The following is a 17,393-nucleotide window of genomic DNA, read 5'->3' as shown; positions in this document are numbered from 1 at the left end:
ATTTTAAATGAAAGAGAGTCTGTGCCATCTTCGTGAAGTCATGTACATCCGGGGGTCGTAAGTACTTCAACTAGCAGAGGTATCACATATCACAGTGTATCCTACAATATGTTTAGATATGTTAGTGTATACTTGGACGTGGGCGAATGCTTTTTACCACAGACTGTATATATGTAGGTCGATTCTTTCGGCCCGACGGCCAGAGGCAATTGTATGTCCGGTTGTTTGCGGGCACCACAACCGCTGTTGCCGATATGTTATTCAAACTGCGTCATGCGGCCGTCGCGTGTCATTCCAAAGTGAGAGAAAAGCTGGGAAGTGATTCTCAAACCAGACACCGGAGTGACTGAACTCATAAAAAAGAACGAAAAAGAGACGTCGGGCCGGCGAAGCGTCTGGTTCCCAACCTGATGCCTCTCTCAGTGGTTCAAATGTTGAAGGGCGGCCCACGGACGCACCAGACTTTGGAAGGCATGAGAAGTGCTCCTTCCTTAATTGACCAAGAATGATGCTACCAAACCATTTTGCTTCCCTCGGACATCATCCCTTTTCTGGATTATACGAACTGTGGTTTTTGGAGATGGTGCTTTACTTTTAACTTATTGATTGTAATACTGGCCTGCATTAGGGTAGGGGGACTTGAGCAAAGCCCTGCAACTCTCTAAGCGAGGGTGCTGTGGATAGGAGACAGGTCCAGGTCCCGCGTCCCGATGTCAACATGGTGCATCACTAGCATGAGAGAATGCGGGGGCGAACTCTGTGGAGCGTCTCGAATGCAAGGCACATCGAACAATTGAGCAGACTGAAGTCAAGGTTTGCATGCCCGAACCTTTAATGGAACAGCCCAGAGTTAACATTGCAAGCATATACTTCCTTTATAGGAGCGGCAGTTCCCCTTCAATATTGCTTTCGCATAGCGACCGACGCTCGACCGGCCAGCATCTTGGAACCAAAGACAAATTACCACACCAATTCCCCTTGATCCCACGACCAGTGCCGGATCTGCATGATCCCTTGCTCACCAGCCACATCCAGCCAGCACATTTCAACACATTTAGTCGATCCTTCGAGACACCAGGGTCTAGATCCTCAACTCGGCTGCCAACTTGCTCAGTCTTCCAGGTCCGTTGATCGACAGGAACACCAGACAAAAGTCATCGCGCATCAATTGTGTATGGCAAAACAAACGCCGAGGCAGTCTGGCATTTGCTTTGCGCAGCTATTTCCTCCAGGTTCTCACTTGAGTTGTCATTCTGTCTTGCCATCGCCCAGCTGATACTGTCTCCTGATGGTGGCAGACCTCGGCGTGACTTGGCGCGGGACACCGCCAAGATGGTCCATCATCCAGAATCTTGCATATGCTCCTAGTTCTGCCTCCTATTCAGAATGCGTCCCATTCGGTCACCACTCCCCCTCTGGGACTAGTCACTGGATGGCCTCTGCCCAATCCATAGTCCATGTTCCTGCGTGGTTCGCCCGTGGATCAGCCACCCCGTTGACCGTTTCGCCAGTAGGATTGCTTTGCAGCAATCTCAGCTGCCCTTTTTCGCAAAGCTCATCGTCGCCTCCTTCGCTACGGCGCGTTGCGCCCATGGCGTGGAGGGTTGAAAGCCATGTTGTTGGCCATAGGGTTCCCGGCTCACGAGGCTAGAGGCACCACCGGAGCGCCGATGGTCGCATTGCAATCACACTCTCCGAATAAAAAGCATGGGTGGAAATAAATGCCACTCCAGGCAAGGATATGAGAAAAGTATATGACTCTCGTGAAGCCCTGTGACTCTCGTTGTCGTCGGGATGGAAAACCGGCCTACTCCTGTAGTTGTGAAGCAGTGAAGCAGCAAAGACTTTATTCTTTAATTTGCACTTTTGAACGGCTCTCGAGCCTCATCATGGGGCACCTTCGGATCATGCTGGCCGTTCTGGCTAGCATTATGTCCGTTTTATTGTTCGTACAAACAGCTACTGCTACGCCCACTCCAAGACAATTCGAGAAATGCAATCGAGCTGTACAAGATGTGTGCCGAAAGGAAGACAGGACGTATAGCACACAAGTACCCAAAACTGGAAGTTACATGCCTTGGGCTCTGATTCCCCTGCGGGAAGTTGGCTTTCCAGCAAAACAATACATCACCATCGTCAATCTTACTCCTCATCGATTCGTCCTTGATCGAAGCCGCACGCATTCGTATCAGATGGACACTTTCGACTGGGACGATATTCCCCAAGGGCGATCCCGCCAAAATACTGCCGAGTATACCAAAAACCTTAGCAAGAACCCGGTAGATGATGGTGGCGAAGCGTACTACACCATTCAGGGAACAAATAAGAGATTTGAGATCAGAGCCAGAACTCACATCCCCGACTCTTATCCTCGCCGGACCATCATTGATTTGACCGGCATGGGGCTGGGTCAGCGTGAATATCTGGACCCCGGTAAAGAAACCGCAGTCACCTTGGTTATTACCGGAAGCGATTCATACGGATTCACAGCATCCCTGCGACATGGCCGAGGAAACTGGATGAATGGGATGTACAACGTCATCAAGGACCGAAAGATGCAGCACATCGTTATGCCTGCCACACATGATTCAGGCATGAGCCGAATCAGTAGCAAAATTGGTTCCATCGGCACTGAGGAGAACACTCAAACCCAAGGCCTGAACATCTACGACCAACTCCGTGCTGGCGCCAGACTGTTCGACCTTCGAGTTGGTAGTATTCACCAGATTGGAAACCAAAACTCCTATAGCTTCTGGACAATGCATGTCAACGATGAGCTAGCCAAGCTAGTCATTGGCAATACCGGCGAGTCTCTGGATGATGTGGTCAGGGAGATCAATCAGTTTACAGCAGAAAACCCTGGTGAAGTTATCTTTTTCCGCGTTCGATACCTCAACGGCATTCTTGACATTCCTACCGCCGGCCCAATTTATTGGAGCAACGCCATCGTCCAAGACTTCTTCAACAAGTTGAAGGGGGTAAACAACCGCTGTGGCAATCTCGATCTCAACACCAAGTTTAACAAGCAGCCGGCGTCGTACTTTATGGACCGTAACGGCGGCAAAGGCTGTGTCCTCTTTCTTTTGAATGGCAACTTGAAGCCGGATGTGCCTCAGGACTCCGTCTCAGACGGCATTTACAGAAACTCCATGATGGATGTCTGGGACAACTGGTCCGATTTACCGGACACGGAGAAAATGGCAAATGACCAAGCCGCAGATTGGAAGACTGTCAGTAGAAGCGGCAACTTCCAGAACGACCAGTTCCTAATCGGCCAGTGGATCGTCAGCGCAGATCCCGTTACCACAACCCTCTTGAGTATCCAGAACATTGGTATTCTTCCCACAAATCCTGCCCTCTACTGGATGGGTCTCAACAACATGAGTCCAGAATCTTGGCCGACAGCCATTCTTGTGGACTACATTGGCATAGTGGTTGCCGACCAGTGGAAATGGGACCAGCTCAGCGCAGAGATGTACACGTTTGCCATTGGCATGAACTTGTACATGATTAGCGAGAACTGCGACATCAACAGGAGACGGTCACCTCTCCTTCCCGGCGCTAATATTAATCTGAAGGAAGTAACTGCGCAGGCAATGGCTTCGACATGGAATGGCATCATTTACGCCAATGGCACTGTTGATGATAATCCTCCGCCGACACTGCATCCTGGTCGTGTTGATGTGTTGAGAAAGGGAACCACGTTTCTCAACGGAACGGTTGTACAAAAGGATGTGAAGAACCCTGGGTTTGGGATCGAGGTCTTTTGAGTGGTGTTAGAGTTGTGGAGTGACAGTCAGTAGCGTAACATTGCAAAAGCTTGGTGTATTAGACTTGATCTATGGGTAAAATGAATAACGCCTTCAGTACGTTCACCTAAGAAATCCACTGGCAATATCGAGAAACTTGATGATTATCGTTATTTTACGAGTTGCGTAAATGGAGCGATTGTTAGCCATGTTATCAGCATCCTTGTGCGCCCTCCGCTTATCAGTTCCACAACAGCGCGTGACATCCGAAGTGTGATTCATTGCCAACCTTCACAACACATTTACTCAATTGGCAAACTCAAAGATAATTGAGAATACTGCTTACCTTCACAATAACATTAAACTTGCAATGTGTTGCTGAGAAACTGCAGCTTTGTTGCTAACCAACTCACCATGTCATCAATACGCATCACCTCACTCAGCGACCCAACCCAAATAGAACAACACCTCACCGACCTCAAAGTCCTGCTCCTACACTGCGTCAACGACGACCCTGCCCTCTCATCAATTGGCTTCCTCGCCCCTCTAACACCACAAGACGCCCTCCAGCACTGGCTTGACGTCTTCCCATCCATCACAAGCACCAACAGTACCTCAAAACTTCTCATCGCTACTAACCCAGCCAATCAAGTCGTTGCAACTGTACTAGTTGCCAAAATGGCCAAAGAGACACACTCCTACCGCGGCGAGGTCCGCAAGTTGCTAGTTCACCCGGACCATCGAAGGGGTGGGCTGGGAAGACGCATGATGGAGGAGGCTGAGTGTACTGCGAAAGAGGAGATGGGCCTTGAGGTATTGACTTTGGATACGGCGACGAAGACAGCTGCGAGGGAGTTTTATAAGAGGATTGGATGGAGGGAGTGGGGGATTTGTCCGGATTATGCGAAGGGTGCGGATGGGAAGAAAGGTGACTGTAGCTTCTTTGTGAAGATGTTGTAGTTGGTGTAGTCGTGGTCGGATTTTCTGGAAATGCTGTGGAACAGTCAACTTATGGTCGTTGTTGTGTGACGCGTGACTTCCTTATCGAGCCTTTCTGGTGGTTTGGTTGGCATGTGTAACTGTAGATGGGTTGGGTTAGTGAAACGCAACATGTAATACGGGTAGATTCTTAGCGCAATATACAGAATAAAAAGCTCGATATCAAGTTATACCGGGGAACTAAGACCCTGTTTTGTTGCGGTAAACATCTGATTAATCGACAACTCAGTTCTCGGCAACAGCTCAAGTCTCGGACCCGTAACCAAGACCGTCATGACCGAACTTCAAGTCCGCGTCCGAAACTCAATGGAAGTGGAACAACGAGCGCCACCAAACCTTGCGTTTGCCAAAGGATGCGCCAAACAAGCATCAGAGTGGCCCGATCTGCCGTTTTCTGCATGTAAGCATTGGTTCCGGAACTTGCGCGAGGTACACGACGTCAGATCGACAATGCCGCGCGGTTTCGGGACGGTCCAGCCGGAATGAAGCTATTTAAGTCAGACAGCCCTACACAACCTCAACCTCAACTCGTATCACAGTCCTTTATACATACGTGAATCATAAGTACGTCGAAACAATGGCAGCCCGGATTCTCACCCGATCACGACCTGCCACCATTATAAGTACCATTGCAGCCAGCTCCCTCGCAATCGGCATCACGGCCAAATTTCTCATTCAAGATGCGCGGACAGACTCACAATCGTCTCCGCCAAAAGTGTTTGGAGCAGGACCAGCATTCTTCTCACTGCCACTTGAGAGCGCAGAAATGGTAAACCACAACACGAGGTTATTGAGGTTCAAGTTTGCGGACAAAGAAGCCGTCAGCGGATTACCCGTGAATTGTGAGCGCAACCCACAAACACTCACAGCACACTTGTTAACAGACCAGCTTCGGTGTTGACCATGTCCTGGCCACAAGGACGATGGGTACCGGTCGCAAGGCCATATACCCCCATCACTGCCACAGGTAACTCCAATACCTAGAATTTTGTTTGTACCTTGCTGATGGAAAACGACAGATGAACAAGGTCATCTCGACCTCATGGTGAAGCACTACCCCGACGGCAAATCCAGCACTCACCTACACAATCTTCAACCCGGTCAATCGCTCTTCTTCGTCGCCAGTTTGAAAGGGCACCAGTGGAAACCCAACTCGTTCCCGCACGTAACTCTTATAGCGGGCGGAGCTGGAATCACGCCAATCTACCAATTAACTCAAGCAATCTTGCGCAATCCCGAAGACAAGACGGCCGTGACGCTTGTTTTTGGCGTCAATAGCGATCGAGACGTTCTGCTCAAGAAGGAGTTTGAGGCGTGGGAGAAGACGTTTCCCGGGCGATTCAAGGCCGTGTACACTGTTAGCAATCCTGTCGACGGTTCGCCTTATGGAAAGGGATACGTTACGAAGGAATTGCTGAAGGAGGTGGCGCCATCGCCGGAAGGTAGGGACACAATGGTGTTTGTTTGCGGTCCGCCGAGCATGGAGAAGCTGCTGGTGGGTGATAGAAAGAGCTCAGGAGTGTTGCAGGAGTTGGGGTATCGAAAGGATCAGATTCATAAATTCTAGTGTGTATTCGGACTGGAAGCTGGCGGCGTTCAGGGAAAGGAAACACTCGTCTCGCTATGGAATTTTGAGCCTCATTTTGTTGAGCCGCATTTTTGATAGATAAGGACTGAACAGAGGAGTGATTTTGCGTTGGAAGGTTCTCGATGTGACTTGAAACTACAGTGTCATTGAAAGAAACACGTGAATTACACGGGGTCGGTGCTCGTTCTGGAGAAGTACATTACAAAGAGATGCTGTTCATTGACTTTCGGTGTCAACACAACCGTTGTCCGAGAGTTATGCGACTCTCTCAAGAGTACATAAACTCAACTATCTTACTTATATGACATGTCAACATCTGCAATATCTGTTCACTACCAAGCCACGCAACATCATGTCAGCCTCATCTTCAGCATGTTTCAACCCACTTGAGTAACAACTCGCCACCCATATGCCCGGTATTCCCGCCATCAACCTCCGTAGACACCACGAACAAACAAACCCCTGGTTATAATACCCATACAGCCCCCAAACAAAAGAGGATTTACTCCGATTCGGCCCCCAAAAGCCCTAACCGAGCACCGACTACATCTGAACCCTGAGACACAACACATCTCTTAGCATGAAGACACTTGCAACGCCTAACAAATCTGTCCAACATGCCATGAAAGACACGTACTTCAGGAACAAAGGCCGCGATTTCAATCGCCACTCATTGCAAGGTAATATACCCCAAGACAGCCTCACTTTTTCCCATGAAAGCCCAAAACAGAAATCCTAACAAACAGATGTATTACAATGAAGAAACAACATTGCGAATCAGGCACAACAAAGAAGAACTTCAAAGTCGACAGCCTCACTTTCAAACATCGACACCGAAACCCCATGTTCTGTCACATAATTACCCCGGAAAATCGATGCATCTCTTTCCGCCAGCCACTTCAAGTGTCATCTGACACAGTTCCCGTCACGACCAGGCCAAACACAACGAAATGCTTTCATGACCTACGTCACCGAGAGCCTCAACATCGTCGACCATCTTGGCTTCGTGTAACATACACACAAGTATAAGAATGTGCTCTTGTCGCTGCTTTGGAGTCAAATTTCTCAAAACCAACTTTCTCGTCAGATACCCACAGACAAAAACGAAAAACCACAAAAAACCAACAACACAATTTTTTTTTCTTTGAAACGCATTCTTTGACAAACCACACTCACCTCAAGTCCATCTTTGATGAACCAAAATGTACCAATATGGTAGCAATGTCGACTACTACGGCCCATATGGCCCTTCTCATGCAACTTACCTGTCTGGCGGCCTCTCCGGTTGGCCACACCACAACCAAGTCTATTACTCGCCGTTCAGTGGGAGATATGACCTTCTACAACCCAGGGTTGGGGGCATGCGGGTCTACGGACCAGGATGGCGATCTTGTTGTAGCCGTGGATCGTGTTACCTATGATAAGGAGAAGGCGTGTGGACGAAGCCTTCGCGTCAAATATGAAGGAAAGGAGGTTACTGTCAAGGTTGTCGACAAGTGTATGGGCTGCAAGGTTGGGGACTTGGATCTCTCGCCTGCGGCATTCAAACAGGTCATCGGCGATTTAGGCAAGGGTCGGGTCAAGGCGGAATGGGCTTGGGTTTAGGAGGATTTGGGGCGGTATGGAGGCACATATTCGATGCATTGGCGTTGGGTTGGCAGGTTCGGGGGCTGAGTATTGGTCATAGTTTGAATAACAGCTGGCCTGTTTTGTTTTATACTCTTTGTCGTTTGTCGTTTTCCGTGCATCATGTGTCGTCTGGTGAATGGAACACCAGACATGTGAGATTGCAGGTGAAAGCGAGGTTGTTGAATTGCTTGTTTCTCATTCTTTGAAAATTCGATCTGTCCGAGGTATTTATCTACTTAACAAACGCCAATGCTGTCCTTCGCAAATCAAGTATCCAGACTGATTTTAATCCTGAAGTGAAATATTTCCCATGACGGATAATGCATTCCGATTTTTGCTCTTGGTGGGCGTGGCTACAATGACCTAACACCCACATGCTATAGTTATGATATTGTTGTTACATGGAAGATCGCTCCATTCTTCCCACCTCCAAACCTGTGCGGTCTCTAACCCGATTTGTTCTTCAAGTTGCTTGTGCGTGTGAACCCGGGTAGCCATCGCCTTCGGCCGCCGGTTCCCGATGGCCCTGCTGCTGGACTACTGTCGACATCTACTGACGGTACAGTTGTCGAGGTAGCTGCTGCGGCGGCGGCCGGGGCTGGGCCTGGTGTTTTGCTCCGACCCAGGTCTTGAACCGTCGGTTTCTCCAACTCTCCCTCTGCGCCCATCGTGTTGCGTCGGCCCTGGCGAGGATTGAACATAATGGGTGGAGGGGTTGCCCCCGATCTTTCATCTTCAACTGCGCTGCTTCGGTTTGCCCATGATGGAACGCCCATGGAAGAAAAATTCTTGAATTGTTCCGACGATGAACCCTCGACAGGGGTGGCAGATTCGGGTGTTGGTGTTGGAGGTGCTCCGCTTGTAGATCGCCGGAAGAGCCTGTTGAGGCCAGCGCGGGCTCCATGCTGTTGCCCTGAGATCGGGGGATAGTGCTTTGGTTTCTGGTCGCTATGAGGTTGAGGCGGCGGTGCAAATTGATCCCTCTGAACAGGAGTTCGCATATCATCTCTCCTGCCCAAGTCTACACTGTTCTGCCGGCTGTGGTAGCTTCGACGACGCGCAGTCGACTGAGGCGCTTGGTCTCCTGCTTGACTGCTCGTCCCTTGTGATGCGGCTTCTGACGTCGACCCTGTCCGTGCGTGAAGACTAGACCTTCTGTTTGGTGGCGGCGGTGCCGCGCCGGCGAAGAGACCTTGTCGGACAGAAAAAAGATCACGCATGTAGTCAAATCCTGGCGGTACCTGAGCGCTATCGGTTCCAGCTCCATTTGGTCCAAACATCGTCGGTGCAGCCCAGCTGCCTTTCGACGATTCGGTAGGGAATCCAAAAAGATCCGGCGACACACGACTCTTATTCCTCGAAGGCTGAGCGCTCTCACGCATCCAGATGTCAAGGCTTGATTGTAATGAATGGGCGTCTGAATCATCGTCATCATCGCTGTCCCAGCCTTTGCCTCTCCTATGAGACGCCGTTGATTCATCTGCGGACCGCGGGCGAGTAATAGCAGGCCCTCTGTGTGCGAAAAGCGACTCAAGTGTTGGCTTACTTGGTGACGCCCAGCTGTCTGCCTCCTCGGGAGGTCCATTTGGCATCACCAGATAGCGATCATCCCCCTGACTTCTGCCTAGTTCACCAAGCGGGTTCAACGTAACCCCATTGCTATTTTCTTCATTTAGATCCTGCTGCGAAAAGGCATCGTGCGAGTCCTTAAACCGGTTCAAGGTGGAGCTCGATATCGTATCCGGCGTAGGAGGGAGAACCTGGTCGTTTAGCCGTACACCACCTTGTCCATCAGTTGTTACTCTTCGCAGAGCATCACGTTTGTCTTGTTTCAGGCTTCGTGAACCTGCTGGTTTGCTGTCGGAAAGATGTTGAACTCTCACAGAGTCTTTTGTCTGACCCTGCGGTCCTACTTGCTCCCTTCTGTTCCCATAGGACATGTCGAGCCTTTCCAGCCGCTGGAGTGGTGAACCAGCGATAACATCTGTGATCGACTGAAATTGGCCTGCAGAACTTACACGAGAGCCTCCCTTTTTACCTGAAGACACGGATCGGGTATGCTTCCGCGGCGGTTGCTCTTCATTCGCCTCGTTGATGAAAGTGGAGTCTGCTTCATCAAGAACTAAAGTCTCGTCGACATCGGTGGCGGCTTGGTTCCCATTCTCCTTTCGACCATAGACACTGACAAATGAGCTTTCACTAAGTACACTAAGAGTTGGACTACCCAACGCTTGCATATTATCAGCTTCGGGAGAGCCCTCTGCTACCCGTGTTAAGCTTAGCATGCTAGCCTTGGATCCCAGATACACGTTGCGGAGATTTTGCGTCGTTTCGCTATGGTCAGACAAGAAGCTGGGCATTCGATTGATAACCTTAGCATCGTCTTCCATTCTTCCAACATCAGGGCCGACACCTTGCGGAACTGGGGTCTTGTAACCAAGGTCGTAGTCGCGGGGACAGAAGAAGCCTTCATTTTCAATATGCTGTACCATGGTTCTCTCTCGAAAGAGCTGATCGACTTTTGCTTCTAGGTTTACGATCATGGCGACTGCTTCCTCAACCGCCTTGTCACGCTTCTCTAATTCGATCAACAGCTTGTCATTGATTTCTTCGATGCGTTGCTTGTCGCTCTCCAACGCGTCGACTCGCTCCTCCAATGTCGTCTGCCTCTCGCGTCTGTGGTAAAGCTCGAGCTTCAAGTCAAAATTTTGCTTGTGCAGGGTCGAAATCACCTGTGCCAGTACATCGTCAGTATATACAGCGTGTGGCACCAAAATAACTTGGATATCGCGTACCTTCTCCATTTCTTTGACCCCTAACCCCTTCTTCTTGCCTTGGTCAATGCCGGCGCTTGATTGTGGTCGGTTGACGTCGGACGTTGTCTTGAGAGGGGAGTTCGGTGCTCGGCCAAGGTCGACAGAGCCGCCCATATCGGGATTCGACCTGGGCAAAGATGATTGCGACTGGTTTAGTCTTTCGCTTTCGGTTCTTCGCTCCCTCTGTAGCTTTTCTTGTAAGAAGGACGACAGCGCGGGCTGCCGGGCCGACTCGATACTCTCCTGCCGGGAGAGGGGCGGTGTCGGTCGCGACATGGATTGCGGCGAAGCTGTTGCACATCGACTATGATGATATCGATGGATTGGATGAGACTGGGAAAGCTGTGGCGAGGTGGCAATTTGTGAAGTTGAACTGGTTGGGCTGATAGGTGTTACACGTGAAGTGTTGGTGTGAGTTGACGATCGTGACGGCGCACGAGGATAGGGTCGTTGCCGACTTTGCGACTGAGCTCCATCCATGGTTGACGAGAATACAAATCAAAGTAAGATGTTTAATCTCGTATCCGGATATGATTCAGATAACCAGCTCCTCAACGTGCAAGGTTTCCCAGACAAGCCAGAGTCCGGTTTCAGTCCGCGATGTATAAAAGGGCGACAGCGTCAAGTGTCTCGTCAGCAGGTCCACTGAGAGCTTGGAAGAAGCCCGTCCGTAGGAAGCATATGTCGACAATTTCGACGACGATCGAACGTTTAGGCGGTGATTTGTTGTAACAAGTGTTGAGACTGCGCAAGCATACCGGGTGCTGCTCTGTTCCACTGCCCGATGGCGACGTCGGCGAGCATGGACGGGGGCTTATCGATTCAGCTGGCGCAGCATGGCAGGATTCAATTAGAGTCGAGAGCAGAATATAAAACTAGGATAGCGGTTGGCCTTGTGTAACAACAGGTGCGTCTGCAGTCTGCCGCGTGGATGATGTGCGCACGATGTGTGGTTTGCAGTCGTGTACGAGGTGAACAGTCAACTTGACTGGATTCCAACATAAGTAGCACGACTACCGCGACAGATGCAGGCCACGGCACAGCAGCACGTACGCCAGTGGTGGTACCGGATCGTCGCACCAAGAGAAGGTCAGCTCTTTTGCCTCGTTTTGTCTCAGAAACAACCGATGAGAATGGGCGACAGGTCGGCGAGTATCCAGAATAGAAACACAAGGGCAGAAGTTGTGGTCGAATGAGAGGGCCGGAAACCGAGACAAGAGACAAGAATGACAACACAAAAAAAAAAGAACAAGGCCAAGGGGGACTTTGTTCGGTAGGTATGTTCACTAGGAGGAAGAATACGGAGGGGATTGGAATGCTCAAAAGACAATATGGAGCCAACCAAGCAAGGGGGGAGTCAACAAGCTGAGAGAGTCAAAAATTGGAAGCAGTCAATGTCTGGTCTGTCTGGTCGTCGAATTTTGCGGAAGTCAGGGCCTTTGGGCTGAAGGACCAAACCAGAGGTGTGAAGCGTCGGGCGTCGGCAGACGAGGGCCGTGCAGCAGCGTAGCGCCATGCATGGATTGGCGTGCAGCTCTGGATGTCCTGTCCGGTCAATTGGACTTGGTTTCTCAAAGGGGCGAAGAGAGGACGAAGCTGATGCAGCTGTTGGACCTTGACCTCCATCGAACCTCATCTTTTGGCGAATTTGCGAAGGCTGGGGACGCCGCCTTGGACCACTTGACTTGTGGATCGTCTTCCACATTTCCCCTTCCACTTCCCTTTCCCCTGGCCAGCCAAGCGGCCAGCCAAGCGGCCAGCCAAGCCCATCATCACATCCTGGCAAGGAACGCCAAACCACGGGCTTGACCATCATCCATTTATTACCATTCAACTTCTTGGTTTCCTCCCGCCATCACACAAGGGACGGCGCGAGCGCCGCATCGAGCATCCGACGCCATGCTACTCCGTACTTTACTTTCTTTTTCCCACGCCAGAGCTTGGTCTGACTTGACTGCTCCGTGCTCGGTGATGCTTCCTTCATCCAGCGAACCAAAAGCAAACAAAAATGTGATAAAAATATTTCTGCGGCGCACCAGAATGTTCGACCTTTCGTTCTCTCCACACCACATGGCCTGTTATACCCTCTTGATTTTTTGATAAGCTGTCGGTCATTCCATGCTGGTCCATAGCCCTGAGCTAATTGACCTTGCTGATCCCAGCACACGACCATTTCGGCTCGCACTGACCGCAACCAAGGGCGCGTGTCAGATTAAACAGTTCAAATTGGTGGAATATTGCCATCACGATCATTTCATCCGGAGTACATTGATGTGGTTGCATGGGCCATCCATTTCCGTCCAAAGCCAATCGCCCGATGCCATCACCGACTTTTCAACACTTTCTTTGATCGTCCGTTTTGGCCTCGTCAACTGTCTGCAGGGCGATTGTCAACTAGCCCCTGAATCGGCACGTTCCATCCTCCGTGCCCTCTTCTCCATCCTGGAGCTCTTACTACCAATCAGATGGCATTCCAATGCAGCGGGGAGCAGGGGTCCCCAGATGCCGGCTTCAGCATTTTGCCTTGAAAAGTCAGCCAAACCATGGCCAATCCGCCACCATCACCGCCTTTCATTTCTGCGACAAAGAAGAGCCAGAATGGAGGACTGAGCCAACAGACTCTTGGCTGCTTGAAAAGGTGATGAGCCAAATGATTCGTCAATTCCTACTCTAAAAATTATCGATCCCCAGTTCGTTGGCCACATACCCTGCCTCCCCCCCCAGTTCCGGCGTCGTTTCTTGTGTTGCAAGTTGCCTGCCAGTTTGGTGTTTTCCTCCTCCTCTGCTCAATGAAGTTGGTTTGTTTCAATCTGAACACAGCCATACGCATGGCCACCGCGGCTCGTGGGCTAGTCTCCGTTATTACGGTTACGGTGACCAAGTTGGTTCAACCTATGGCATTACACATCGGATGCCACAAAACCTTCTCCTGTCTCCGCCTCAAACAGCCAAAGCCATTCCCGTTGAGTCTCCATTTGCTTTACATGTTAGTTCCAGTGGTGGGGCCACTGATTCGCCTAAACCTGGTCTATTCTACCCATCATCCAGGCTCTTGTAAAGTGCCTGCATTGGCGAGATACAATGACTTGCCGAGATGAGGTCATGTTCTCGAACGCCTAATATTAGATTGGCTAGGCTAATGATAAACGAAGCATGACTGTCTTATCTGCTCATACCTCTCTGTGGTAGCACACTCCGTACTCCTTACGCTGCAGAGACAAAAGTCGATTTTTAGAGTTCTGTGGCCAGGGCCACATCCACTCCGTGCTTCAGCCCCTTTATAAGTACCTAGGTAATATATCATTACGGAGTACTCTGCAAGTTCTGCAGCGTAAATGGGCAAAGATGGCACGCTTATCATAAATCACAAACTCGTCCTATAGATACTCCATATATGGAGTGCGAAACATTATTATAAGTAAAGTTATATCATAGCATGACAAAATCCGGAGCATGATGCCACCGACATGCAGCTCAAAATCGTCAATTACTCAATGCCTCCAATTGTAACCCGGCCTTCGCGCCACACATGCATTGTTCCAACATACCAAAAAGCAATCTGTGTTACAAATCTTTCGCCACACATGTTCTGGTTCTTTATCTATGCGACGAAAAACTGCTCGAGGAACTACTCGCTCACCGAAATATTAGCATTAAACTTGCCCTGTACAATTGTCTGTCGATGTTCCACGGCGAATCCGCTCATGTGGACTAGCATTTGCTCCAACACAAATTTAGCAAATGATCTGAAAGGCCCCGTACGGAGTGTGAGTTTGGTCACCGTTGCGCCGTACTCGATTTTGGGTTTCAATATATCCCATTGATGTCCAATATATGTCATACGAGCTATTTCTATGGTTTCGACTAATCGTCTTGGATTGTGCAGGTTATTTGAAAGAAACAGCCATGTCTCAACAGTCCATTGGACAACTCAAACCATTCATCATCACGCTCAAGTACTCGTAATGAACAGCTAAATCGTACTCGTCGCCAACCTTGTGCAATAATGTTCGCTGCATGGAATCTGGCAAGATTTCATTCGTCACTCTTTCAAGTAGCACCTGTTCTCGGGTTGCCACGTCGTCCCAAAAAAAAATATGACAATTAAGGGAACAGCTACAATTTGCCACCAAACACGTCCAATTGAAACCGTGTTTATAAATCTACTTATCTTGACTATGAGCAAACCAAAACGCCTAACTTCCCAATGTAGTTACAATTCGTCACGGTTAAAAAACTTCTCCTCGCTTCCTGATCCGTCGTCCTGCTTCTTCTTCTCCTTAGAATGCGCACCTTTCCTCTCCTTCACCGTATCTTTGCCTCCACTGGCGCCTTTGTCTGCTATGGCATCCTTGTCACCCTTTGCTTTACGTGTATCCCCCGTTTTGTCACCGGAATCCTTTTGACCGTCCTTCTTCTCGCCATCCGGATCATCCACGTACCCAAACAGCTCCTTTTCGTCGTCTTCGTTCATCTGAAATAACTGCATTTTCCAACCCTTTTCACCAGCAAGCTTTTTGAGTTTTTGGCGCATTTCTTCAACAGCCTTCGGATCGACATTTAGCTTCTCAAGCTCTTCTTCCGACAGGCCCTTGATTTTCCCGCCCTTTTCTTTGCTGGCCGCTTCGGCAATTACCTGCAAAATCTTTGGCTTAGGTGCAAACAAATGGCTGGCTTGGAGCTTCAGGGGCTTTCCATTGTCATCTCCTGCAGAAAGAACTCGCTTGCCTCCAACCAGAACACCTCCAATAGTGACTTGCGAAGAATCCTTCTTCTCGTCCGTCTCAACTTTGTCGTTGTCTGTCTGAACACTCTCTTTGACGCCTTCGCTGCCAGCCGTTGGGGGTGTTGCGTGCTGATCCAAAAGTGGCGTGGATGGGTCGCTTTGAGAAATCAGTTTGCAGTTGATAGGGTTTGCCGACCTTTCTACAGGCGGTTGAAAGGCGACATCACTGCACAGCCGGGGCGTGTTGATCATCATGACATAGGAGCAAGTGACCACCTCCTTAATCCATCCGATCTTGTCCGCTTGAATGCCCGGTACGCATTGGTATTGAACTTCAATTTTGCGGTCCTTACCCGTCAAGTCGCAAATCGTGCCGCCTTCGAGCCTCTGTACAAGATATCGCTGGTCACCCTTTATTTGTAGTTCGGCCGGAGGGCGTGGGGGATCGTTGGCGCCGCGTTGCTGTCGTCGTTGCTTACGATCTCCCGTTGTTGCAGGAAGGGTTGGCACCCTTCCCAAAACGTACTCTTGGCCGTTGGGGTCTCGCCTGGGAACCTGCCCATTGTTTGACGCCGATATGGCGTGGTATTGTACAATTTCACGATTGTTGCAGAAACTGTAGCTCCACCACCCAGACACATAGTACAAGCAACCATCTTCCAGTTCATTTATCAGTTCCCAACCTTTTGTAGCTGCTCGTCGATACTCTCGTTCTTCCTCGGCTTTGGCCAGTGCGTTGGCAGTTTCGTTTACCGGCCCAGGCGGTTTCACCACGGGTATTGAACACAAGTAGCGATGAGGCGCCATGTTTAAAATCTCGTAGGAGTAGCTCGTGATTTCATCCGGGTTGTCGGAACTTGGGGTGGCAGCGTACGCTGTGGTGCTGGTGCGATCATTGCTACCACTTGTTGGCGGGGTTGCAGCCGAATTGACAGGATGTTGACTGTTGATACCTAGCAGAGCTTGCGCATCATTTTCAGATATGAAGTCGTTGGCAAAAACAACTTCAAACTGCAAAATGTTAGTCAATGGGAGTCTTCGACAGCCGGTTTGTTTTGAGGAACTGATGGTACCTGGGGGTATGCAAGCAAATCATCATGAATGCTGAAAGTAGGTGATCGAGCTGTACTAAGCTGAACGCCAGCCAGAAATACTAGGTTGAGACTGCGCATGTTGCCGCAGCTCGTCGCCTATGGTCACATAGAGCTGAAGGATATTTGCTACTCTGGACAACAGTGCGATGGTTCAGCACAGCTTCCGTCATCAAGATGGCAAGGTGTCATTGCCAATTGCCGAGGATCCGCCGACGTCCAGGCAAGAGCTACTTAACCTACACCTTGAGGGACCCGTACGTCATACTGGACCCGGCTCTTGTCATAATGGAGTCGGTCATATTGTGGCTACAGTCAAACTATTTCGTGGTTCATGCAAATCCCCCCCAAGCCGCTCAAAGCTATCTTCATCGTTCGATTGTTAGCCAGGTGACTTGGAGTAATGCCACTAGCTGGGTACTACAAGGTGTCAATTCACAGCTCTTGGTGTCATTGTCTCAGCCGATGCCGGCCTGCTCGGAATTAACCAAACTCCTGCGATACCAATAAAACGAGGCAGGTGCTTGGAGCCACCGAATATCTCTGATTCTGGAAAACTACTCCGTATATATCACATGGACACAACGGCAGTGCGATGTTTCAATAGCGCGGATACACGCGGGACGTAGAATTCTTTGTTTCGGCAGGGACGGAACCGATTATCAGAGACTCCAGCCATGATAACAAAGCCGAAGCCCTTGCTCATGGCGTTTGGTCAAAACCTTGGTGGCAGAGGTCAGGTGGACAAATGTTTGGGGGTTATGTGTTATCAGCAGAGCCTCATCAACGAAGATC

At 50.0% G+C, this 17,393-nt stretch overlaps 6 protein-coding genes across 6 annotated transcripts; 3 read left to right on the top strand and 3 right to left on the bottom strand.

The window, feature by feature from the left end:
• Positions 1–1,889: 1,889 nt before the first annotated feature.
• Positions 1,890–3,770, top strand: VFPPC_03360 (phospholipase C-like protein; the record flags this gene model as incomplete). The annotated part of the gene is made up of 1 exon (XM_018282869.1): positions 1,890–3,770. One exon carries the CDS (start codon positions 1,890–1,892, stop codon positions 3,768–3,770), a length of 1,881 nt encoding a protein of 626 aa, XP_018147517.1.
• Positions 3,771–5,325: 1,555 nt separating this feature from the next.
• Positions 5,326–6,315, top strand: VFPPC_03359 (oxidoreductase NAD-binding domain-containing protein; the record flags this gene model as incomplete). Its single annotated transcript, XM_018282868.2, has 3 exons — positions 5,326–5,590; positions 5,638–5,715; positions 5,768–6,315. 3 exons carry the CDS (start codon positions 5,326–5,328, stop codon positions 6,313–6,315), a joined length of 891 nt encoding a protein of 296 aa, XP_018147516.2.
• Positions 6,316–7,557: 1,242 nt separating this feature from the next.
• Positions 7,558–7,941, top strand: VFPPC_03358 (rare lipoprotein A (RlpA)-like double-psi beta-barrel domain-containing protein; the record flags this gene model as incomplete). The annotated part of the gene is made up of 1 exon (XM_018282867.1): positions 7,558–7,941. The coding sequence occupies one exon, from the start codon at positions 7,558–7,560 to the stop codon at positions 7,939–7,941; it is 384 nt and encodes a 127-aa protein (XP_018147515.1).
• A 470-nt stretch (positions 7,942–8,411) lies between these two features.
• Positions 8,412–11,057, bottom strand: VFPPC_03357 (microtubule associated domain-containing protein; the record flags this gene model as incomplete). Its single annotated transcript, XM_018282866.1, has 2 exons — positions 8,412–10,697; positions 10,761–11,057. The coding sequence occupies 2 exons, from the start codon at positions 11,055–11,057 to the stop codon at positions 8,412–8,414; spliced, it is 2,583 nt and encodes an 860-aa protein (XP_018147514.1).
• A 1,579-nt stretch (positions 11,058–12,636) lies between these two features.
• Positions 12,637–12,954, bottom strand: VFPPC_17513 (hypothetical protein; the record flags this gene model as incomplete). The annotated part of the gene is made up of 1 exon (XM_022429214.1): positions 12,637–12,954. One exon carries the CDS (start codon positions 12,952–12,954, stop codon positions 12,637–12,639), a length of 318 nt encoding a protein of 105 aa, XP_022285759.1.
• A 2,040-nt stretch (positions 12,955–14,994) lies between these two features.
• On the bottom strand, positions 14,995–16,679 carry VFPPC_13451 (cytoskeleton assembly control protein Sla1; the record flags this gene model as incomplete). The annotated part of the gene is made up of 2 exons (XM_018291228.1): positions 14,995–16,518; positions 16,581–16,679. 2 exons carry the CDS (start codon positions 16,677–16,679, stop codon positions 14,995–14,997), a joined length of 1,623 nt encoding a protein of 540 aa, XP_018147512.1.
• Positions 16,680–17,393: the final 714 nt, after the last annotated feature.

The sequence above is a fragment of the Pochonia chlamydosporia genome, chromosome 2 (assembly GCF_001653235.2).
Source record: "Pochonia chlamydosporia 170 chromosome 2, whole genome shotgun sequence".
NCBI lineage: Eukaryota > Fungi > Ascomycota > Sordariomycetes > Hypocreales > Clavicipitaceae > Pochonia > Pochonia chlamydosporia.
Note: the sequence above shows the minus strand (reverse complement) of the source record. Positions and strands in the feature narration are given on the sequence as shown.